This window comes from Neopsephotus bourkii, unplaced genomic scaffold (assembly GCF_033783945.1).
Source record: "Neopsephotus bourkii isolate Nb327-2 ecotype Australia unplaced genomic scaffold, CSIRO-AGI_Nbou_v1 NB_1036, whole genome shotgun sequence".
NCBI lineage: Eukaryota > Metazoa > Chordata > Aves > Psittaciformes > Psittacidae > Neopsephotus > Neopsephotus bourkii.
In genome coordinates, this window is record NW_026901525.1 from 564,118 (window position 1) to 588,527 (window position 24,410).

Genomic DNA, 24,410 nt, shown 5'->3' on the forward strand with positions numbered 1-24,410 from the left:
TTGCCCCCCCGCTGCTCAGAGACTCCTAATGAATTATGATACAATAAGCAAGCGATAACTTCTAAGAGGATAGAAAACAATTATTTGCTCTGCTGGGAAATAGAGGATACTTTAGTGTCTATTTAATAGGAAACTAATTAAATTACATGAACAAGTGAATAGAAGTTTTTGGTTAATTATGAATTTTGTGAGCTACAAAGGCTCAGTGCTGATGGGCTCTGCAATGTGCCAGGCTGCTCGCGAGACACCCAGATAAGACGACAACGGAGGGAGAATGGTGTGAATGCATTTTAATTTCTCCATCAATTCAACATGGGCCAGAGGAACAGGGATTCATTAACAGCAATCCAAGGAATTTGCAGCCTGGGGGCTCATGAGGTTAAAATCGGGGAGGAATCGGTTAAATAGAGGGGTCTTTGCTGCTTTGCTCCATTGTGATCCTTCTCCTGGGGCTGGGAGCTGGAGGATGCCCCCCATGGGGTGACACGAGGGGTCCCATGGGCTCGGTGTTGCTGTGTGTTGGGGCTGGTCCAGGTGAGGTGAGGAGGAGGAGGATGGAGTCAGGGTGAAGGCCAGCAGCAGAGGTGATGGGTGAGGGCAGATGATGGCTGCGCTGGCAGGAGCCTGATGCCCAGGTTTGGGGTCCCCATCACTAATCTCCATCTAAACCTGCCCTGGTGCAGCTTGAGGCCGTTTCCTCTTGTCCCATCCCTTGTCCCTTGGGAGCAGAGCCCAGCCCCTCTGGCTCCATCCTCCTGTCAGGCAGTTGTAGGGAGCAGTAAGGGTCATTGAGGTGCTTTCTTGCAATAGAAAAAGGAACAAAAGCCAAAGGTGGGTGCATTTCCCACCCACAACATAGATGAAGTCCTCTCCTCGCCTTCTAGGGAAGCACTTGACACGTTCTATTGACCTTTTCTCATCTCCAATTGATTCCTCAGGAAGCTCCACCTGCTCGGGAGCCATTGGATTGGGTTTTGTGGGTTTACATCAGGGCTTTTTGCCTTTTCCTGGCATTTTTAGGAGCCAGCCATGCAAGCTGAGCTGAGCAGATTTGGCCGTTGCCAAGGAGATGCTGTGGGGTGCTTGGGCCTTGTTTTGACCCATGGGGTGAAACCAGGCCCTTTGCTTTGGGTTTCTGCTGTGCTTAAATCCCAGAGGAACCCACAAGCTCAATGCTGGGCCCTTATGCATCCAGATAACCTGCAGGAGCACAGGACACCTCATGGGGTGAGGATGATGGGATCTCACTCAGGCTCTCGGTGAGGGTCTGGGGATAGGGTAGAAGGCCCCTGTGTGTCAAACAGTGATGGTTCAGCCTGGGTGCAACCACCTCTGCAGGCCCCTTGCTTCAGAGCATCACTTGGTGACCCCCCTGCATGTTTCTTGCATACATGGAGGCCACATACAGGGAGGGAGGGAAATTCCTACTATGGAGGATGAAGGAAAAGCTCCCAGTCCCAGCAGCCCATGGGGATGGGATGGGCCCTTGGAAGTTTAGATTGGATATAAGGAGGAAATTCTTTCCTGCGAGGGTGCTGAGGCACTGGAATGGGTTGCCCAGGGAGGTTGTGAATGCTCCATCCCTGGCAGTGTTCAAGGCCAGGTTGGACGAGGCCTTGGGTGACCTGGTTTAGTGTGAGGTGTCCCTGCCCATGGCAGGGGGTTGGAACTGGGTGATCTTAAGGTCCTTTCCAACCCAAACTATTCTATGATTCTGATGTACCTGTAAGGTTTGCAGCCCCTCGGATCCAGTGCAGAGCAGCTCTGACACCTAGCAGCGCATGGGGCTGGTTTAGGAGATGCTTCCTTATACAAACCAGAGCTGAGGATTAAGAAATCATGGAAGGGAAAAGCAGCAAAGTGTTCCGGAGTCCTTGTGCCGGTGGCATTTCAGCAGGAGGTTCCTAAAGCAGCATCCCAGCTGTTCCTTGGAGGATGTGCGCTCTCCCATCCCCTTGAAGCTGCGCTGTGAAAGCAGAACAAAGGCGAGCAGGGTGGGTGGTGTTTTGGGGCCGGACCCTGTCAGCTCTGCTGGGTTTAAGCCCTTCACGACCACAGCCCAGGGGGATGATGCCCCTTGGATGCTCCCAGCCCTGGAGCCGCGGGTGCCGGTGCTCTGCAGGGGGAAGATGCTCGGGGGCTTCCCCTCCCTTCGAGCCCCGCTGCTGCCCCGGCACCACCACCTTAAAGGAGGCGGCTGCGGGGTCCCCGTGCTGCGGGTCCAGGCACCGCCCAAGGGCCGCAGGGCCGAGGGAAAGGGGAGGGCAGCAGCTCAGCATCGCCTGGGTTTAACCCATCCCCACCTGGGAAGTAAGAGAATAGAAATCTGCCGTTAAAAAGGCCAGCAGCCCCTTTGCATTCGCATCGCCGGGGTTTAACCCATCCCCACCTGGGACATAATAGCATAGAAATCTGCCGTTAAAAAGGCCAATATCGGGCTAAGGGGAGGCGAGCGCTACCGCGAGCGAACGCTCCGCGCCTCCCGGCGCCCCCGGAAGCCGCTAAGGGCTCGTCGCGGACGCAGCGTGCCCGGCCTGGCCTCCGCCCCTCCCGGCCGCTCCTCCCGCCGGGCCCCGCTGGGGAGCGCGTCTGGCGTTGTTCCGGCGGCCGCGTCCCGCCCTGCCCGGCGCGCCCCCGACCCCACCCCGCCGCCACCTCCTCCCCGCCCGCCCCCGGGGCTGTGCGGGAGAGACAATAGAGCTGCGGGCTGCGGGGATGGGCGGCGAGGGCTGCGCGGCCCCGGGGGCTCTGCGCTAAGGGATGGGGCTGTAACGGGCTCCGGGGCGGGGGGGGGGGGGAAGGCGGAGAATGGGGGGCGATGCCCCTTTCTGAGCCCATCCCGGCTCCGCGCTGCCCTGGCAGGGTGCGGGAGATGGCGGGGCTGCTGTGAAGGAAGTGTCGGGGCTGGCCGGGGGCTGCGGAGCGGGACATGGTGCTGGTGCCCCGCTGATGCTCTGCCGGTGAGGAGCCGGAGGACGGCGACGCGAGGCCACGGTGGGGGAAAATCCGCGGCTCCGGCTGGGAAACCATGGGGAGATGCAATGGGAGATGCACGCTGGTCGGATTCTGCTGCCTGCAGCTGGTAAGGCGAGGGGCCGCCCGCGCTCATCAGCATGCCGGGTCGTGCTTTGTGCGAACGCTGCTGTCACCGCTACCCGCGCCGTGTCGGCGGTGACCTTGCTATGGGACCGGCTTGGGGATGCTTCACTGACACCCAAACCCCCCCCTATACCCCAAGGAGATTTACTCCTCAATGAGGAATGAGATGCCCCCCCCATCCCCTGCCTCAATCCAGCGCTGGCTCGGGAGATGGATGGGAGCCGGGTCCCTGCGCTGTCAGCGCCTGGGGGATGCGTCTCCATCAGGTGTGAGCTTTGTTTCCACCTGCATCCTCTTCCCTCCCGGTTCGCTCCCGCCGGCGCTTTCCCATCCTGGTCACTCCAAGGATGTTCCTTGGGGTGCTGCTCCCCCGAGCTGGGGCAAGAGGGAAACTTGGAGCCACTGCCAGCACTTTGGAAACTCTCCTGCTTCCAAGTGGGACCCGTCTGCCCATAGCAGGGGGGATGCTGGGATGGTGGGAGCAGAGGGAAAGGAAGGGTTTAATGGGATTGTTTCCCTTCAGAAGGATTGGGTGCTGCCTGGGGGTCAGTCCTCATCAGGCAATGGGAGCGCATGAGGTGTTTGGGGGGGTTTTCCACCAAACCCAGGTTGTGATGGATTATCCCAACTGGGTGGATCAGTAACAGAGCATCAGCTCCCTACAACTTGCCCCATGGCCATGCTGGGGCTCATTGTGGTGAGGAAGGGGACTGTGGAAACGCGTGGTGGTCAGCCCTGCTGTCGCCAGGGATCGGGGGTGACGGGGTGGATGGAGGCGGTGATGGAAAGCCTCCGGATGCGCTCCAGGGATGACGGTGTTATCCTGCTGACCCACGCTTTCTTCCCGGCATTGCTCTCCTTCATCCTCCATTCTTTGGAAGGCAGCGAGCGGGAGGGTCCCCACTGTTGGATGGGGGGCACTGGGCTTTCCTGGCGGGATGCAGGAATGCTCCAAGCCAGCCCTGAACCGCAGGCTGAAGTCCTGCCATTCCCAGTGGGAACGGCCTCTTGTGTCCCCAGTCCTCCCCTTGGTTCAATCTGTAAACCCTTTGCGCTTTGCTCGCCTTCCCCCTTAGGATAAACCTGATGCTGTTTTCCAGGCGTGCAGGAGTTTTCTGGCTCTCGATCACTTGTTGGTGTTTATTCCCTGACATAACCCAGATCCAGCGGATTTTAACCTATTTATTGTAGGGGAAGAACGGAACCAAGTTGGGAGAGCAGCTCCTGCTTGCACCCACAGGAACTTGGTGCTGCAGATGGCGGTCAGGCTTTGCTCTCCACCTCTTGCCCCATGTGTCCTGGTGCCGCCAGCATTCCCAAAGCTTGGCTCCATAAATGCCCCTCACCAGTGGCTCTTCCACCTCAGGCTCACCCCATCCTACAGCTCATCCCCTCTCAGCCTGTGGGATGCTCTCCCAGCTCTGGAGGCAGCAGCTTGCATCCCGCTGGCCATGGGGAGATGCTCTCTGCCCTCAGCACCCCATTCCATGGTGGTCCATGAGGAAAAGGTACCACTGGGTGCCCTGCCCGGGATGGGGGGGTCAGCCCTGGGCTGAGGCATCAGGGTCCCCTTGGGTACCAAGGCCAATATTCATCCCCGAGGTGGCATGGTCGGGGTGTGCAGCCCAGGCTGTGCTGAGGGCTGGGAGGGGATGATGGGGAGCAGGGATGATGCCTGACCCCAGCTCTCTGTGCTGTAGGGGGGATGGCTGCCATGCTCCCAGTGCTCCCAGTGCCTGGGGTTGGACTGGTGTGTGCTGGGGGTGCCCCATTGCTGCAGGGTCACCTTGTGCCAACAAGCCAGCATGCTGGTTGCCAGACCTCCTCAGCCTCAGCTTCCCTTAAGCAAAGCAGTGTGGGTGAGGAGCGGGCTGCCCTGGGTGACACCATCACCTCTGGCTGGTCCTCACTGCTGGGCCCCCTTCCTGCAGGCACCTTCCCACTGCTCCCCATGTGCCACCATGGAACCATTGGTTTCCCCAGTGTTTGCAACCTGGGGATGCGCCCCTGGTCCCTTGTGTCCCCATGAGGGATGCTCATGGTGACAGAGGATGCTGCTGGTACCCACTCCCAGCAGTGGGAGAAGGCAGGTCTGGAGGGGCAGGACACTGCAGGCAGAGCCCAGCACAGCCCCTGGGGCAGTGATTGTGCCTGAACCAGGTTTGGGAAACCGGTGTTTGGGCCATGGCAGCTCTGGAGCATCCAAATATCCCATGTGCTCCTTGAGCACTCAGTGAGGCGATGCTGCACGCCGGGATCACCATTCCCAAGGGACTGGATTTTGCCTCTGGTTTTCCTTTGGGAAACACCCAGGGATGCACTTGCCAGATGCCTCCGGCCCTGCCCCACATCAGGAGGAGCTGCTGGGAAGTATTTGTGCAGATGAGGTGGGATGAAATAAAAACTCTCAGGTTTCTGCTGGTCCTTCCCATCATTTGGGAAAGCCTGGGGGGTTCCGGGGGCTTTGGGATCCTTTCTCTGGGATGGATGCTGTTGGGAGGATTTATCTTTACATGAAGAGCTGCTGAGGTGGTTGTATGGGAAATGGACCTGGTGGTGATAGCACCCCACTACTGCAAGCATGGACATGGAGCCACAAGCCATGACTTGTTAACGCTGAAGCCTAATGGTGTTGGCTGCAGATCAGGACAGTTGTGCTGCTGCAGAGGGTTGTACCCAACCTTGTGGGCAGTGATACGGGATTCCAGGATGTGGGATGCTGGACACTGAGGTCTGGCTGGATCCAGACATCCCGCTCTGTACCCTGGGGCCATGCTCAGGAGCTGGTTCTTGCTCAAGTGGGCTCCTCCATCCCACGGTGGTGACCCCATCACAGCACAGGGCTCACTGCGGGGGGGATGCAGCTCAGCTTTGCTCCGAACCAGGGCTCCTTTTCCTTCTTTGTTTCTCTCCTTCTCCTTTAATTGGCTGGAAAAGCAAAGCTCCATTGGCACCTCCTGCCTGGCTGAGCCTGCCGGGGTGGCAGCGTGCGGTGCTGTGCCGTGCCATGCTGTAACACACTGGCACTGGCATCCTTCCCCCCACAGCCTCCCAGGGTTGAGGTGCAGGGTGAGGAGCCATCCCTCCTTGATCCATGGGCTTCACACAGGGCACTGAGAGCCTTTGGGATGTGAATTCCCCCCCATCACCAAGCCTGGAGAAGGAGCTAACAGGGTCGGCCTAAGGAAGGATGTGCAAAGTCCATCCCTGTATCCCCGAAGCACCCATCAGCCCAGTGTGACATCCCCATCCCCAGCAGGACCCCACTGCACTGCTTCCTGACCCTGCTGTCCCCATCACCCTGCTTTTGGCCATCAGCACTCCAGCTCTGGCACCTCCAGCATCCACCAGCATCCTTTGTCCTTGCGCGGTTCCCATCGTGCCCCATTCCCGGCACAGGGATGACCTGAGGATAGCGGGGCTGGAGCTGCCCCTGACCCCATTCCCACTGCCGGGAAAGGGGAACAGAGCCCGGGATGAACTGTGCATGGGGGTTTTCAATTACACAATTAAATGCACAATTAGGTGTAATTACCAGCACTCAGAAGGTGCGACTGTTCATAATAGGCATGTAATCTGCTGCAGTCACTGTTTATACTGCTCTGCTCCCTAATGATTATGGAAAGCTTTCACATTTGCATGGTTGCCATGGCAATGGGGGGCTGGCAGTGGCATAGGGATGGTGAGACCCTCGTATCCCTGCACCCCATCCCATGGGATGGGACACAATGAGTGTGGTGATGCCTCCGTGCCCAGAGATGCTGCGGGGTGGTGGGTGCTGGTGGAGGGATAGGGATGCGCCAGGGATGGGCAGTGCTGAGGACCTGGAGATGGCTCCAAGGTGGGAACTGTGTGCATTGGAGGCATGAAAACCCCCACCCCACCTCAGCCCCAGTGTGGGTGAACAACCCAAGAAGGGACCATGGGTTCGGGTGGCTGTGGAGCAGCACCAGTGCCTAAAGGGGCTGCAGGAAACCTGGAGAGGGGCTTGGGACAAGGGCCTGTAGGGACAGGCCAAGGGGAATGGCTTGAACCTGCCCGAGGGGAGACTGAGCTGAGCTCTTAGGCAGAAGCTCTTCCCTGTGAGGGTGCTGAGGCGCTGGCACAGGGTGCCCAGAGAAGCTGTGGCTGCCCCATCCCTGGCAGTGCTCAAGGCCAGGTTGGACACAGGGGCTTGGAGCAAGCTGCTCCAGTGGAAGGGGTCCCTGCCATGGCAGGGGTTGGGACTGGATGAGCTTTAAGGTCCCTTCCAACTCAACCCAGTCTGGGATCCTTTTATTCCATCCCAGTGGACGCGCATCCTCGTTGCAGCCGCATTATCCCCAGGCAGAGCTATAAAGGTTTATGGGCACGTTTGGGAAGCGGGAACGTTCCCGCTCGCAATTAAAACCGCGATTAAAGCGCAGTGTGTCTACATTTACAAGACCAGCAAACGTGCACCCGAGAGCATTAACACGAGTGGCTGAAGGACTCCTTAAATCATTCCTGATGGAGCTGGGAGCAATGGGCACTGCAAAATGAATGTCTCGGTGATGAGCATGGCCTGACGGTGAAGCCATGAGAGCACGGCAAGGGATGGGTGGTGCATGATGTGATCAGCAAAGCCTAAAAGTAGGTGGCCCTAATTGATGGCTGGGAAAAAGAGCCTCATCCAGCCAAACTTGATGCTGTTTCTTATTGAGCTTACTCGTTTGGCTGCTGAAAGGGCCTGAGCTGCCATAATAGTGTTTGGATGCTGGTAAGCAATTTGATGTGATCCCAGGTGGCTTTCTGTTAGGAGAAGAATTAGCACTATAAAAAATCAATGATGCTCGTTTCGGTAATGGGAAGAAAGAAGAGGAGGAATAAAACCAGCACTGGAGGAAACGTGTGGATTGAAGGGGGTGCAGTGAGCATCACTCCTGGGACCACATCCCTGCCAGCTGGGTGTCCCACCCCAAAACACATCCACAGGACATCAGGAGGGGATTGGGAAAGGAGAGCTGAGGTTGGAGGATGTGGCAAAGCAGCGTCTTGAGGAGCTTGGTCACTGCTGGTCCAAGGGATGACAGGGAGGGGGCTTGGGGATATCCTTATAGAGAGGGAAGGAAATGGCCCCAAGACCCTGATGTTGCCATCAGCACCAGCCATGTGTCCTCACAGCTCCTCAGCACCATGCAGGTTATTGGCTATTGATCGCTGCAGCACCCGGCCAAGCCGATCAGCAGATGGGCAGGCACCTTCAGACCCTCTCATCTCAGCATTTCAGGCTGTATCCCCATCCCTCATCCTCCCGGGGTGCCCTGGGATGTCCTTATCCCTATCACAGCATGGAGCTGGGGGCAGTATCTTGGCTGGAAGTGATGGAGCATGGGGGGTTGAGTGAGGAGAAGGTGTTCTTCCTGAATCCCAAGGGATGCTCGGAGGGGCTCAGGATGGGCCCCTGGGCATGGGGCTTTTTTCCTTCCCCCCATTTGAAAGCTGTTGTTTATTCCAATTGTCCAACTCTGGACATCACAGCAGGGAGAAATGGGAAGGCAAAGCCAGCAGGGAGCAGCCCTGGTCATGTTTAAATAGCAGAGGAGAATCCCCTCTACTCTGCTGTCACTGGAGTGGTGCATCTCTGCCCGGCACCTTGCCCCATCCCATAAAGACACCCAGGTACAAGCCCCAAGTGGGAAATGTCCCTGGTGGAAGCAGAGGCTGCTCCGGTTGGAGTGGAGGATGCTTGGCATCATCACAGAGGATGCTCAGGTGGGAGTCGAGGGTGCTCAGGGTGCTCACGCTCAGGGAGTGGATGGTGCTTGAAGTGAGCATGGAGGGTACTTGAGATGAGAGCGGAGGATGCTCCGGGTGAGCATGAAGGATGCTCCGAGCGGGATGGAGGATGCTGGCGCAGCACAGGGCGGGATGCTGACGCTAATGGGAGCCCCTGGGAAGCCCTGTCTGCTCCTGCTCCTGTGCAGTAATGGCTCAGATTGATGGTGGGGCCTTGGCTCCTGCCAGGAAATGTCACGCTCGGAGTCCTTGTCCCGTCCCCCTTGGGGCTCTCTCCCTGTGCTCTCAATCCCTTTCTTTTCCCCCCTCTTTTGGCTCAGGAACCAGCCCTGTCCCCCTTACCCAGGGGCACAGCATCCCCATCTGCACCTCCAGGACCCCCCCCTGCTCCTGGCCCCTGCTGTCCCCTCCCTTGCTGCCACTTCCAGCCCATCACCACCCGGTTGCCAATTCCCTTTGGCAGCTGCCAGGGCTCTCGGGTGAATCCATCCTCTCCTGGCCCCTTTCTGTGGCATCTGGCACTGCTTCCCCTTGGCTCAGGGAGGAGGGGACACAGGCACCGGGGGGGCTCAGGGCTGGGATCCAGTCCCTGTGTATGGGGTGGCTGATGGGGTGCTCGGAGTGCAGCGAGGTTTGGGGAGCATGGGGGTGCCTCTTTGCTCGCCAGGGCTGGAGATGGCTCTTGATGGGGCTTGTGGCAGGGTGGCACCGTGTATCGGTGATGGCATCCCCCTGGCATGGCAGTGGGGCCACTGGGATCTCTGTGGTGCTGGAGCCAGGCTTTGGTGGTGATGCTACTGTGGGGCTGGCCCCCAAGGGCCAGGGGTCCTCATGCCCAGCCTGGCAGTGGTCACGTTCCCATCACTGGGGTACACCCAGGGTATCCCCCCCACTTCCCCTTGGGAGGGACACGGAGCAGAGCCGGGAGGGATGGGGAAGCAGGATCAGTGCCAAGGTGAGTGTCCCCCACCCAGCAGAGATGGGGATGGAGCAAGGGGACATAGGGAGAGCCCCATTGCCCATGGAGAGACCCACAGGAGAACTCCAGGAGGTGGTGGGAGCATCAGTCCTGTAGGGGTGTCCCACATGGGGACCCCAGGAGTCCCCCCAGCTCCTGTGTCCAGGCCATGGGAGCTGCTGGGGTGGGTTTTCCCTAGAGATTTTGGGATGGAAATCCTCATCCCTGTGTGGGTGCACCCAAAAGGGGGGTGACTCGGAGCAGCACCCATCACCCAGCTGGCAAAGCCATCCCATGGGGCTATAAGGGGAGAAAAACCAAGGTTTTTGGGAAAATCCTGTTTTCCCTGATGTAGGCCTGGCCATGATGCCAGGGGGATGGGCTCACATCCCTGTTGGATGTAGGGTTTGGGATGCTTGTGGTGGCATCATCCCAGCTGTGGCGTTGTCACCCCAGTGTCATTGAAGGATGTGGCTGAGTAGAGCGGGAAGGCCCCAGTGTGGGCACTGGGATGGATCCAATGCTCTCCATCCACCACCAAGCAACAAAAGGGGTGGTAAAATCAACCCCAAACCTCCCCTCCTGGACGTGGTGGGGATGAAAAGAGGACAGAGCCATTAATACAAGTGGCTTTTATGGCTGTTGGAGGTGTCTCTGATGAACTCCCAGCCACGCTGCTGCTGATGGATGTGTTAACAACGCGCCCATGGCCACAGCACACAGTGAGAGGAGCCTGAGTGAATGCTCCTTAGGATGAATGAGAGGGTTTAACAGCTCCTTGGAATGGTTCAAAATATCCAGGTGTCTGGTTTTAGTGGGATGTCACATCCCTTTGGATGCTCCGGTTTGTGATGGTCCTGGGGTGTGGGTGGATGGGGTGATGCAGCGTCCGGATGCTCTGGTCCCCAGGCTGGACCATGATCCCGTTGCTGAAGCACAGGGACTCCACTCACATCCCTGTCATGGTGACAGTGGTGGTAATGGAAGGAATTTGAGGAAAATGTGGGATGGGATTGTTAAATCCCTCAATAGACACGGAGCAGCAGTAAGGATGCCCTGTGCAGGCCTTCGCTCCTTAAAGCACCCCAAAAAGCATCACAAGTGCATGGGGAAACGGCCAAGTCCCTTCTGTGCTGCTCACTGCCAGCCCCAGCTGCTTCCCATCACCCAAGGGGGGGTTATATTCATCCCATGGGAATATTTACCCTTGCCTCAGCAGCACCCATGGGTACCTCAAGCATCTTCTCGTTGTAGGGTGCTGAGGTGAGGGATGCGTCCAAGCAGGAGGAGACCCCCCCTCCACGAGGGCCATTATCCGATGGAGAGATAATAATAAATCCCCAATTCCCGAAGGAACTCTGGCCCATGGGGGCAGATGAGCCCAGACAGCAGGAAGTGATGCCCATGGGCTGGGGAATCACCCTGCGGAGAGGAAATCCCTTTGGGTTTAACATAGAAACCCCTTTTGTGCTGGCAGCTCCCTCCTGAATGTGTCAAACCTTCGCGTCAGGGTGGGTTCATCCTCTCTTTGAAGGCTAAATAATCGGATAAGAGACACCCGCATGCACAGGGCTCGCTGGGTGCACTCTTGGGTACCAAACGCGGATGCAGGAGCATCCCTTCCTCCTCCTCCAATCTGAATCAATATTTGGGGAGCGCCGCTCGGTTTCGCCTCCCCACCGGCTGCTCCCGGCTGCTCCTTTGGCGGCAGAGGCGCTTCCAGGGATTCTTTGGGCTCCCTGGCTCATTAACGGGGTTGTTACCAGGCAGATTTCCTCACCCTTCCCAGCCGGCGGGTCGTGGGAGGAGGGAACGCCGGTTTCCATAGCGATGCGCTTGGCTTTAATCAGCCTTTCTTTGCTGCGAGAATTGATTACACAAAGTGTCACTAAATAAGTCGGTAAATTGGATTTTTATATCTATCTATCTATATATGTATGTATTTCCCCCTCCTTTCCACCCCCATGGGATTATATTAACGCTGTCTTTGAGGCATCATTTGAGATGGGGAGGAAAACACCTCTTGCTCCTCGCAGATGGCAGCTAAAGAACTCAGCGGGGAGAATTAGCATCGAAATTGCCTGAGGCTTAAGCCTCGGTCAAACAGCTCGGCCAGCGCGGGTGGACGGGGATGTCTCGGTCGGGATCCATCCCCTCCCACCCTGCTTTTCCTGGAGCATCCGGCTCCTGCTCGGTGCTCACTCCCATCCCTTGTCCAGCCCCTGGGTCTCACCTCCATCACTTGTTATTTATGTGTCAGGCTCCCTGTATCTCTCCCGGTTCCCCATTTCATTTGTCATATCTGTGCACCCCCCAAATTTAAGCCAAAGATCCTCCACATTTAAGCACCAAATCCCCCAAATTTAAGCCCCAAACTCCCCAGATTTAAGCCCAAGGTCTCCTAAAATGAAGCCCAAGATCTCCCATTGTTAAGCCTCAATCCTTCAAATGTAAACACAAGATCTCTCCAATTTAAGGTCAAGATCCCCCAGATTTAATCCCCACAACCTGCAGACTTAAGCCCAAGATCCTCCATACTCATGTTCCAAACTCCTCAAATCTCACATGAAAAACCCTTAAATTTAAGCCCAAGATCCTCAGACTTTAGCCAAAAATCCCACAGATTTAAACCCAAGATCTCCAGATCTAAGCCCAAATTCTCACAGGTTTCAGCCCAGGATTCCCAGCTCCAAGCCCCTTTCCCCACACATAACAGGGCAGGATCCCATGGGTGTCCTGCTGGAGAGCTGGCTCCTTCAAGGCTCCTTCTCCCCCCTCAGCCCCAGGACAAGGCATTGGGTGAGTGCTGGGGTCTCCATGGGCAGTGGGGGATATCCCCTCCCTCACTGCATCCTGTGGGAAAACCGGCACCAGAGAGATGCGACCAGTCCGGGTACCAGAGATGCTGTGCCGGGGTCAAGGATGCGGCTCCATTTGGCATCTCCAGTGAGAACTGGGAGCTTCCTGTGGCCTAATTTAGCCTGATGGCTGTAACTCAGCCCGTATCCCATCTCTCTGAGCCAGCCCAGCAGTCCCAGCCCTGCTCCAGTGGCTTTGGAGCAGCTCCCAACCCATTGTCCTCAAGGCAGAGCTGTTCTCCAAGGCTCTGGTTTCCTCCATCATCCCTCTGTGCCTCAGTTTCCCCATTAGACCTACACTGATGGAGCTGACCAAGAGAGCAAATGCTCCCAGTGTGGTGCTGAGCGAGGCCAATGGGACTTGAGCCCAATTCCCAGGTAAACTGAGGCAAGGCACAGCACCCGGGCAGTGCAGGATCAGCCCTTCCCAGCCAGCACCAGAGACCTTGGGGCTTCAGCCTCTGACAGGCAATAGGGGAATTGAGCTGCTTGGCTTTCCCTGGCATGGAAAAGTGACTCCCTTGCTGGGAGATGAGGGAAAGCAGAAAGTCTCGTCTCAGCACTTATAGGACAGTGGAAATAAGAGATGGAATCCTGGATGGAAGTTAAACGGATGTGACATTGCATTAGAGCTGAAGCATCCTCCTCACGGGGTATGCTGTGATGTTTGCTGGGAAAGATAACCCCTGTTGACATTCCTCCAGGGATAACAACCCCCTGCGGTCCTTGCTGGGGAGATCGGAGCCAGACAGATCCAAATCCACCCAAACCTCCCAGCTTTGGGAGCAGTGGGCCCAGCTCTAGTCGAAAGTGTTGGGGTTGGAACTGGGTGAGCTTTCAGGTCTCTCCCAACCCAAACCAGCCTGGGATTCAATGATTCCATGATGATGATGGTTACTGCTATCCCTATTATCCACCCCCAAGCTGCATTTCCCAGCCCTCCTTGTAGGGAACCCCCAGGGATGGATGGAGCCAGGAGCTTGGAGGGGATGCAGCCATAGGGATGCAGGGGGTGACCTTGCACCCAGCCCATGGTGCGGGATGCCGGCGGCAGGCTCCTGGGGCGCAGCGTCTAGACAAGCGCATCCAGCCGCCACGTTCCCATGGCAACGCTGCCGGATGCAGGGAAATGAAATAAATAATGGGGAATGGGGGTGGGAAAACACAGGCGAGGGGAAGGAAAGCCCAATGGGATGGGTGCTGGGTGCTGGGTGGGTGATGGGGAGCTGTGGCAAGGAATCGCACCCCCTACTACATCTCTGCCTGTGCCCCCAGCACTTGCAGCTGCTTCCTGGAGCTCCTAAATCCACGATGCCAGCATTGGGAGTGGGGAAAAAGGGGCATTGCAAAGGCCAGAACTCCCCCAAAACCCATTAAGGTTGCAACAGCTGAGGAAGGTCCCAATTTGTGGCTCTTTCACCCTGCTTTTTTTGCTTGTATTGCTCCATCTCAGAGCATCTTCTAGGCCAGGGGCCGCATCCTGCTCATCTCCACCCCATAGCACAGAGCAATCAAGGCTCTGGCCCCTTTAATTTCTTTCTCTCTGTGATTTCACGAAGGCTTTTGCAAGTTGGAAGTAGGTCAAGAACTTCTTTCCAAGTCATTAACTGAAGTCCCCGGGTTCACAGCGGTGTTTGCACCTCCTTAATAGTCAATTCGCTCATTCCAGTCGAAGCCATTCCCCAGAGTGGAGCCGGGCGGAGCTGGGAATGGAACCACATGATGGAAACACCTCCGATGGCAAAGGGAAAATGAGCAAAATGCCGTAAACTGCCTCAAAATGAACGGTGGCAGAGCCTGCAATAGGGTGCTGAGGGTGGTGGGGTGCCTGTAGCAGGATGGGAGCTGGACTTGGCTGTTCCTCCTGGGGATGGGGGCAGGATCTGGGAGCCCCACGAGCTTGGTTTGCCCAAGGATGCTCATAAAGTCCCTTCAACCCTACCCAGGCTGTGATGATTCTCTGGTTCTATGACCTGCTGCAAGGACATCCAGGCCTGGGCTGTAGGAAACATCCCTCATGAGGACCAACAGCATCTGGCATCCCCTTAGGGCCAGATCCTGCTTTCCAGCTCTGCTGGGGGGTGTTTTCTCCCTGAACCCCGGTACTTTTTTTGCCCCAAACTCCTAGAATGGGGCATTTCTGCCCCAGTCCCCCAGGCCAGGCTCAGCAGCAGGGGCAGTGATGCTCCCACAGCGTCTTCAGGCTGGATTCAAGGCAGAATAACCCCCAAATCTCTTCAAAACGCAGCGAAATGAAAGGTTAAATCCCCGGCGAGGCTCGGGCATATGGTGTTCGGGAGGGAATCATCCAGGGAAGGATAATATCCCATCGGGGGGCACCGCTCCGCTCCTGCCAGGGGAGGGCAGAGGCTTTAGTTCAGCTCGATGCACAGATGCTGCAGGCAGGGGCAGCCGGGAGCATCCTGCCTGCGCCGGCCCCGCTGACAGCGGGCAGAACTGCAGCCGCATGCTCAGGGCTCTTCAGGCTTTAGGGACAGCGTTTTCAGATGGAAACATCCCCTTTCTGTGGGGGAATGAAGCCTCTTCCTGTCTGTTTTTGACTCTTTCTAGGAGAAATGATGGGGGAACATCCCCTGCCCCTGCCCGGGTGGTTTGGTGAAGACATTCAGAAGGGCAAAGGCAGGTTTGCTCCTGCCACATCCTAGGGTACCAGGAGTTTCCATGCCCCCCCAAAGGGATGTTTTGCCCACATAGTAAAACTGTGCAAACCCCTAATTCTGCCCCCAAATGTCCCAACTGAAGCCTGAGATGAGCCCTTGCTCATCATCATGGTGTTTGCTCCTCATTTTGCCTCTCCTTGGGATGAAGGATGTGGTTTGACCAAGCTCTTCCCAGCTTGTCCTGGCTCAGTGGGCTGGAATTAAGGAGCCATCCAGGTGCCATCCATCACTCCAGCTCCATGGGATGCTCTCAGAGTCCCTTCCCTCGCTTCGGAGACTCACCGGTACCCAAAACCCATCCGTCGCATCCAGCTCCTGCTGAGCAGCTCTGTCAACAGCCACCAGCTCGATGGATGGCTCTAACCCCCCCGGGCACCACGCTCCCTGTTATCATCTATTATTTACATCCCTCAATTTAAAGGATTTACAGCCCCCTTGTTATTTCCAGAGGCTGTTTCCTCAGAGAGTTTAAATAGTGTGGAAGTGAATTAAGCTCAATGCAAACAGCCTCAGACAGGGCACCACGGACCCGGCGGCTGCTCTGTGGCTTTGCATCGCCTTCAATTGAAACTGGGGTCCTGCCAGCATGGATCCCAGTGGTGGAGTAGGGAATGGGATCCAGCACTCCTTGCCTTTGCTGTGAAGGCTCCTTAAGGGGAGACCTTAGAGCAGCTCCAGTGCCTAAAGGGGCTGCAGGAAACCTGGAGAGGGGCTTGGGACAAGGGCCTGTAGGGACAGGCCAAGGGGAATGGCTTGAACCTGCCAGAGGGGAGACTGAGATGGGCTCTTAGGCAGAAGCTCTTCCCTGTGAGGGTGCTGAGGCGCTGGCACAGGGTGCCCAGAGAAGCTGTGGCTGGGCAGGGATGCTGTAGGGCCCCCATTTTCCTATGGGAGCTTCAGGAAGGGCCAGGATGGAGCTCCCCTAAGCCCAGCTCGCTGTGTGCTGGTGAGTGCAGCAGGGGATGTGAAGCCCATTTTCTCTTGTGATTTTCAGGATAAGCTCCCACTTCCCTGCCAGGATGAAGGGCCTTGTCCTGGGAGGGGAAACTGAGGCACGGTGCTGCAGGGAGGGGGCCTTGGAGGGTTTATTGGGTGAATCTGGGGCATCTCAAAGAGCGATGCGATGGGGCCGGGCTGCCACAAAGGTAAATGTAAGAGGGGGCTTGGTTTGCAAAGCTGCTGGAGGCACGGATGCTGCAGCTCAGCCCTCAGGAGCCCTAAAAGCTCCCTAAAACCCCCATGGCCTCATCCAATGTCCATTTTTTACCTTAAAACCATTCACAAATGCCCCAGTGCTCCCACATCACCTTTGCTACCACATCGCTTTGAGCTAATCCTGTAAGTAAGAGTAATAGACCCTGAGCTGGTATAAATAGAGCCGTAAATAAGTGCTGAGGTAAAGGCAGTTCCATTCGAAGCCACCGGCCCTGATTTTGTGTGTTGTGTGATTTATTAAGCTGCATCAAGTCCTTATTTATGGATTACCAATGACAGCAATCAAACCCCAGTGGTGTTAAATGGGAGGGTTGGTACCCAGGGCATTGTGAATGAGCCAAGCAGGTTCCCCCCTGGACAGACTGATCCCAGGGATAAACCCACCCCAAAGGGTGATCAAAGCAGTGCCCAAGACCTGAGCAATGGGGACACTGAGGCATGGAGGGTGCTGGTGGGTACAAGCTGGCATCTCCTGCTTTCCCCTTCTAGCTCCAGGTATTCCAAGTAACCCCTCACTCCCCACCATGCTTTCACCCCCCACCAGCCAAGGCATCACACATGTTTCAGCCCATTGCAACCAATTATCCATAGGAATTCCCATTCATTACCAGCTGCTCTTTGCCTCCAGCATCCCAGGATGATGTGGTGACCGATGCTTTCATACCTGCCCCTTCCCATGCTCTCTTGCAGGTGGCAGCGCTGGAGAGGCAGATCTTTGATTTCCTGGGCTACCAATGGGCCCCCATCCTGGCTAATTTCCTACACATCATGGCCGTCATCCTGGGCATTTTTGGGACCATCCAGTACAGATCCAAATACCTCATGGTGGTAGGTACCACCGCGGATGCTGCTCCTGTGTACAGCATCATCTCCCCTGGGGATGGCTCAGCCTCAGGTCCTGCCCTGTACCCAAAGCTGTGGATCCGGTGGGATCCATTGAGCAGGTTGGAGGTGGGATGGAGCAGGGGGTGTCCATTGGGCATTCCCTGAGCAGCTCTCTTCCTGGCAGTACGCGGTGTGGCTGGTGCTGTGGGTCGGCTGGAACGCCTTCATCATCTGCTTCTACCTGGAGGTCGGACGCCTGTCGCAGGTAAGGCTCCTCCTCTTCATCCCCTTCTTTTCCTTATCTCTCCTTCCCTCCCATGGCTATTAAATTAGAGCTCGTGCATGGAAAAGAGCAAAACATGTAGTGATAACTCCATGTAATGATGTATCATTAGGTGATTTGAGCGTCCCCAGCCCGCAGTTGGGGTACCCATGCTGAGGATGCACCCTGCTCTGAGGATGCCATCCCAGAGGGCTCAGGACATAGGTCCCAGCTCACTCTGTGGGGTTCTGGGGGGACTTGATGGATGAAACCATCTTCCCATGTGGCTCCAGGACACTTGAGGCTGTTTTAGCAAGCAGAAACATGGGATCCCTGCACCGTGCTGGTGGGGTGGTCCCATGGCTCTGCCTCTCAAGCAGCAGGTCGAGGAGGGGGATTCTTCCCCTCTAATGTATGGACACCAGCATAGGAGGAAGCCACAAACCCTGGGTGCTGACTGCAGGTTAGGGAGATGCCCTGCCCTGTGTTAGTGCGCTCTGGGTCTCACGGAGCATCCTTGGCTTGGAAAACCCCATTTTCTGTCCAACCCCTCTGCAAAGACCCCGAGCTCCACTCTCTGTGCCTCCTCCCACAGGACCGAGACTTCATCATGACCTTCAATACCTCACTGCACCGCTCGTGGTGGATGGAGAACGGGCCGGGCTGCCTGGTGACGCCGGTGCTCAACTCCAACCTGGCACCCGAGGACCATCACGTCATCACGGTCAGCGGCTGCCTACTCGACTACCAGTACATCGAGGTGGTGAGCAGCGCCACGCAGATCTTCCTGGCGGTGAGCACTGCTCCTTTCCTCCTCATCCTCAACCCCAAACCAGGGAGTGGGAGAAGGGGGTGATGGCAGGGATCGGGGTGGGCAGAGCTGGAGATGTCCCACTGTGCCATCGCGCATCGGTGCATGTTTATAGCATCAAGGGCAATGAGCCCATGACAGCACCCTGGGGTGCTGCTCACCCTAAAGCCTGTCAGGCTGTGGGCCGGGTGCTGCAGGGATTGGGGAGCTCTCAGTGTCATCCACACAGAGGTGTTGCTGGAGGATGAGCCGCTGGGATGCGCGGCTTGGCACAAGGGATGGTCCCCGCATCTCAGGGGCTGCCTCATCCCATGGGGAGGTGGGAAGGGGACATACTTGGATCCAAAACTCCTCTGGAGCCTTGGGGGCTGCAGGGAAATAAAGCTTGAAAGGGAATTGGCATCCAGAGCAGCTGCCTTGCACCCACTAAGTGCTACGTGGGGCTCAGCACCCATCCTGGGCCATCACCCTTGTCCCCATAGCGCAGCTGAACCCATCCAGCCTTATTGCTTCCCAAACCAGCACCCACTGGAGATGGGCTCCAGCATCACCAACCCAGGGAAGGCACTGATCCTGCCCAGGATGCTCCCAGTGCCCTTGGGATGCTCCAGGCATCCCCTTGCAGCACCCAGCTCCATGCTGGTCCATTGCCCATCACCCCAATGACCGACTGCTTCTGTTTTGCAGCTCTTTGGCTTCGTCTATGCCTGCTACGTCAGCAAAGTGTTCCTGGAGGAAGAAGACAGCTGTGAGTGCTCCTGATGCCTGTCATGGGGTGGGAGAGCTGCAAAACAGCCTCTGCTGACACCAACCAGTGTCTTGCTGGATGGGGCCAGGGACGGGGAATGATGCCTGGGTCACAGGTGAAGGAATACCTTTAGTTGGGGTTTTTGCCCCATTTTCCCATCCCCATTGAGGCAGATGGGCTGGGGTGTGATGTGCCACCCTGTGCCACCAGTGCAGTCCCCCTCCTCAGCCGTGGGGAGGGTGCTGCACCATGGCCAGGGCTGGCAGAGGACAGGGATGGGGATGCTGAGCCCTGAGCTGCTCCATCTCCCATGGGACTGTAGCACTCACAGTCTTTGGGTGCAGGAGTGAGACCAGTTTCATCCAATGAATGGGGCTGGGTTTTGGCCCCATAGCCGCCCATGAAGAGGCTGAGATGGTGCCCAGTCTCCTGGGTCCAGGTCCCATTGAAGCCAGGAAGCTCACCCCTATGTGTGGCCGGGTTTGGGTTCAGCATCCCTCTCGTTGCTCCCCACTCACCCAGATTCAGAGCATCTCCTCCAGCTCCCTGCTCCAGCATGGCAGTGGCAGGGAATTGCCCTCACTGCAAAGATCCACCTCAATGCTCTGATATATTCATGGTGGATGCTCCTCCTGGTGTGGATCCGGCGCCAGGGCGCTGTGGGAGAGTCCTGCTCCCATCTCCATCCCTTGCCTGCCAACCCCTTTGACAGCCACCTGGGGCTCAGTGACAAGGGAATGGGAAATACTGGGTGTCCCCAGCCAGCATCCCCATGGACAGCATCACCCAAACAGGTTTCACCCAAAACAGGGGGGGGGAATCAGCAATTTATGATAGTTACAGGCTGATTTTCATAGGAATTACATTGTGCTTTCCAATCTGATCCCAGCAAACCCCCCTCCGGAAGCACTGAGCACCCCAATTAACCAGGCTGTGAAGGCTGGAGCCATCCAACCACATTAAATGCTCATCTGCTGTTAATGAATTCCTGCCAGCTGGCAGCTCCCAGCAGCCACCACAGGCAGAGATGCTCTGCAATGGCCCCTATGGCAAAAGCTACCCCAGCATCCGGCTCCTTCCTTAGAATCAGGATGGCACCACGGAGCCAGGGATGCTCCCAGCGCATCCCAGGTGATGCTGGGGTGCAGCATCCCCATGTTTTCCGCCTGCTGGGAACCAGTGTAGTGGAAAAGGAACATCTCCATGTGGAAGTGGCCACTGCCAGCGGGAATAACTTGTTTCTGTGTCCAAGAAGCTGGCAAAAAGGTTTATCCAGCACCGCTGGCTTTGGAATGTGTTTGCATTCAAACAACTCCTGCGTTCGATACACTTTTAATATTAATGCTGCTGGAGCCCAGGATTCAAATGCACATTTTCAATGGAATATCACATTAGGTTTGGAAATGGATGGATGGATGGATGGATGGAAGGATGGATGGATGGATGGAAGGATGGATGGATGGATGGATGGATGGATGGATGGATGGATGGATGGAAGGATGGATGGATGGATGGATGGATGGATGGAAGGATGGATGGATGGATGGATGGATGGATGGATGGATGGATGGATGGATGGATGGATGGATGGATGGAAGGATGGATGGATGGATGGATGGATGGATGGAAGGATGGATGGATGGATGGATGGATGGATGGAAGGATGGATGGATGGATGGATGGAAGGATGGATGGATGGATGGATGGATGGATGGAAGGATGGATGGATGGATGGATGGATGGAAGGATGGATGGATGGATGGATGGATGGATGGATGGATGGATGGATGGATGGATGGATGGATGGATGGATGGATGGAAGGATGGATGGATGGATGGATGGATGGATGGATGGATGGATGGATGGATGGATGGATGGATGGAAGGATGGATGGATGGATGGATGGATGGATGGATGGATGGATGGATGGATGGAAGGATGGATGGATGGATGGATGGATGGATGGATGGATGGATGGAAGGATGGATGGATGGATGGATGGATGGATGGATGGATGGATGGAAGGAAGGAAGGATGGATGGATGGATGGATGGATGGATGGATGGATGGATGGAAGGATGGATGGATGGATGGATGGATGGATGGATGGATGGAAGGATGGATGGATGGATGGATGGATGGCGTCGAAACTGAGAGCAGGCTGAATACTAAGTCAGGAAGATAAATTTGCTTCCCCTTTTGAGCATGCTGCTGCTTAATGGACACCCCTCTGCAAACCCATCCAGCTCATTGCTCCATGGGGATGAATGGGTTGGGTTTGGAGAGATGGGTCGTGCTGTGGCTCCTGCAGCAGCTCGGACACCACAGCCTGGTGGAGGGTTCAGGTCTGGGGCCACATGGGGTGATTGGGGGAGATCTTGAGGTCCCCCCATAGTTCCCACTGCATCCAGCTATGGTGAAGGGATGGGATTTGCCATCAAGACTCCTCCAGTGAGCATCCAAGGGCTCGATAGGTGGTTGATGCAGGGTGAGGAGCCACCAGGCTGGAAATCGCCCCAGTGATCACTGATCCATGGGTGTCTGCAATTCCCTAAATTACAGGCCTTAAAGGAGAGGTAATTCCCCCATAATTCTCCTTAAATGCCCACTCTGGAGGCAATGACAGGGTAATTTTACCCACTTTGTCCAGCCTGCAATGCAAGAGCTGTTGTGATGAGAAAAGCCACAGGGATCTCTGCGTGTCAGTCCAGCTCCTTTCCGCTGTCTCTCAATGGCACTTCCCTGGGATGCTGCTGAGACCTGGGATACTGCGTGTCCCTGTGATGCTGCTCAGAGCACAGCTGCTGCCAAGACCTGGGATGCAGCACTTCCCCAGGATGCTGTGGTGACCTGGGATGGTGCCATGAGCTTGGATGGAAAAGAGAAGATCCAGGGAGACCTTAGAGCAGCTCCAGTGCCTAAAGGGGCTGCAGGAAACCTGGAGAGGGGCTTGGGACAAGGGCCTGTAGGGACAGGCCAAGGGGAATGGCTTGAACCTGCCCAAGGGGAGACTGAGCTGAGCTCTTAGGCAGAAGCTCTTCCCTGTGAGGGTGCTGAGGCGCTGGCACAGGGTGCCCAGAGAAGCTGTGGCTGCCCCATCCCTGGCAGTGTTCAAGGCCAGGTTGGACACAGGGGCTTGGAGCAAGCTGCTCCAGTGGAAGGGGTCCCTGCCCGTGGCAGGGGTTGGAGCTGGATGAGCTTTAAAGTCCCTTCCAACCCAAATCAAGCTGGGATTCAGTGACCCTGGGGTGCTGCAGGGACCCAGGACACCACTGCAGTCTGAGATGTAGCATTCCCTGCGCTGCTGCATCTCCCCAGGGTGCTGCTGCAAGCCAGGATGCTGCATTACCCATGGGTGCTGTCAGTAGAGGGGGGAGGCAGGGAAGTGTCCCCACCACCCTCCCCAGCTCACTTGGCTCCTCTGCCCCTCTCTCCAGTTGACTTCATTGGCGGGTTCGACTCCTATGGCTACCAGGCACCACAGAAGACATCACACCTACAGCTACAGCCACTCTACACGTGAGTCTGGGCCAGGCTGGGAAGCCTTGGGGATGCTCAGGGATGCTCTGGGATGCTCTGGGATGCAGGAGCGCCTCCAAGGTCCCTCATTGCACTATCATAACCCAAAAGATGTGATCTGCATCCTCCTGGCCTCACCATAAAGACCAGGGTCTCCATCAGGGCTGGGGTTGGGCAGTTTTAGGGGAGTTCATGCCCTTGTTTGCTGCTTTGTGTTTGCTGAGCCCCACAGGCAGCCCTGCAGGTAAGTGAGCTCCCTGTTCTCTGCTCCCTTCCCCATTAAGCTTAACCAGATAAAGGCTGAAACGAGATAAGGCTGCGAAATCCAAAGGGATTCACCTCCTGTTGGGTGCCAGGAATTAATTATATCCAAAGCCTTCTATCCAAACTCAAGGGCAGGACCTGCAATGAGAGAGCTGTGGTGGAGCAAATGCAGCTGTGATGCTGTTCAGGCCTCCCCATGCCTTTGGGTATGCACAGGCTCTCGCGTGCCCACCCCAGTGCATGGGTGAGCACCCATGGGTGCTGCACCCCACCGCATGGAGCTGGACGGCCCTGCAGTGTGAGCAGGGCACGGTGGGTGGGAGCTTCCTGGGATGGGGACATGGATGGTGTCACCCCGAGGGTGGCAGCACACACATGATGGGGATGGATGTGGGTGTCCTGCCCTCCCCGAGCCAGGTGCCCCAGTGATGCTCTTTATTGGATGGGCTTTAAGGGCCCTTCCAACCCACCCCAGGTTGGGACTGTGATTCAATGCCTTGGGTCTCACCCCTAACACTCTTTCCCCCCCAGGTCCGGGTAACCTGCCCTGGATCCAGCCCCAGCCCAGCGTGGGAGCCAGAGGCCACAGGACCCCCTGAGAGTGAACTGCCCCACACCCAACGACACAACCCCTGGCAATGGGGGGGGAACACGATGCCAAGACATCCATCCCCTCCCTGCACCTTGCAAGACCCCGAAGGATGGAGCCGGGAGCTGCACATCCATCAGCCAGGAAGCCTCTGAGCCCAAACCACGCACCCACAGCAGGATGGGGATGGGGGGGGCTGGATACAGGTGGACCCCCCTGCACTGTGTCCTCCCCCTCTTTGCCAGGATGGGACATGGGGACACGCAGGGATGTGGCATCACTCACTGGACACCGTTGTCTTCCTGGTGTTTCGGGCAGGAGGCAGCTGGAATGGGATTGAGGCAAAACCCAGCTGGTTTGGAGCAAACTGGGACCAGGGGTGAGGATGAACAGTGCTTTGGGGACAGGGACCAGCTTCATTCCCCAGGGCTGGGACACTTGCCCAAAATTCCAGGTCTGGGAGTCGGGCTGGCCCCAAAAACGGGGGTTTTGCTCCCAGAAGGAATTTCCCAGCCCCCTGACTGGATGGAACAGTGTCAGGGGGGTTCGTCTGGGATGATCCCCTTCACCATCGGGAGCTGGATCCGGCTGTCAGCATCTTGCCTCAATTCCCCCCCTCCCTGGGGACACCCCAAACCTCCCTGCGAGACCCCCCCATCCCTCCCACCTTTTTGGGGGGGGTCTTGCTCAAAGTTGGCAATACTGACGCTGCTTTGACACAGCCCCTTTCCGGCTGTTTTAACGCATCTCATGAATGTTTTGGGTTCGTTTTCTCCTTTTTAATTACTGGGTTTGGTTAATTTGTATTAATTTGAAGTGCCTG

General features: G+C 56.7%; 1 protein-coding gene across 1 annotated transcript; it reads left to right on the forward strand.

Annotated features, from left to right (window-relative positions):
- The first annotated feature begins 2,787 nt into the window (after positions 1-2,787).
- On the forward strand, positions 2,788-23,767 carry NKAIN1 (sodium/potassium transporting ATPase interacting 1). The gene is made up of 7 exons (XM_061360600.1): positions 2,788-3,082; positions 17,259-17,396; positions 17,578-17,658; positions 18,251-18,448; positions 19,154-19,214; positions 22,653-22,734; positions 23,530-23,767. The coding sequence occupies exons 1-7, from the start codon at positions 3,029-3,031 to the stop codon at positions 23,537-23,539; spliced, it is 624 nt and encodes a 207-aa protein (XP_061216584.1). The 5' UTR covers positions 2,788-3,028; the 3' UTR covers positions 23,540-23,767.
- Positions 23,768-24,410: the final 643 nt, after the last annotated feature.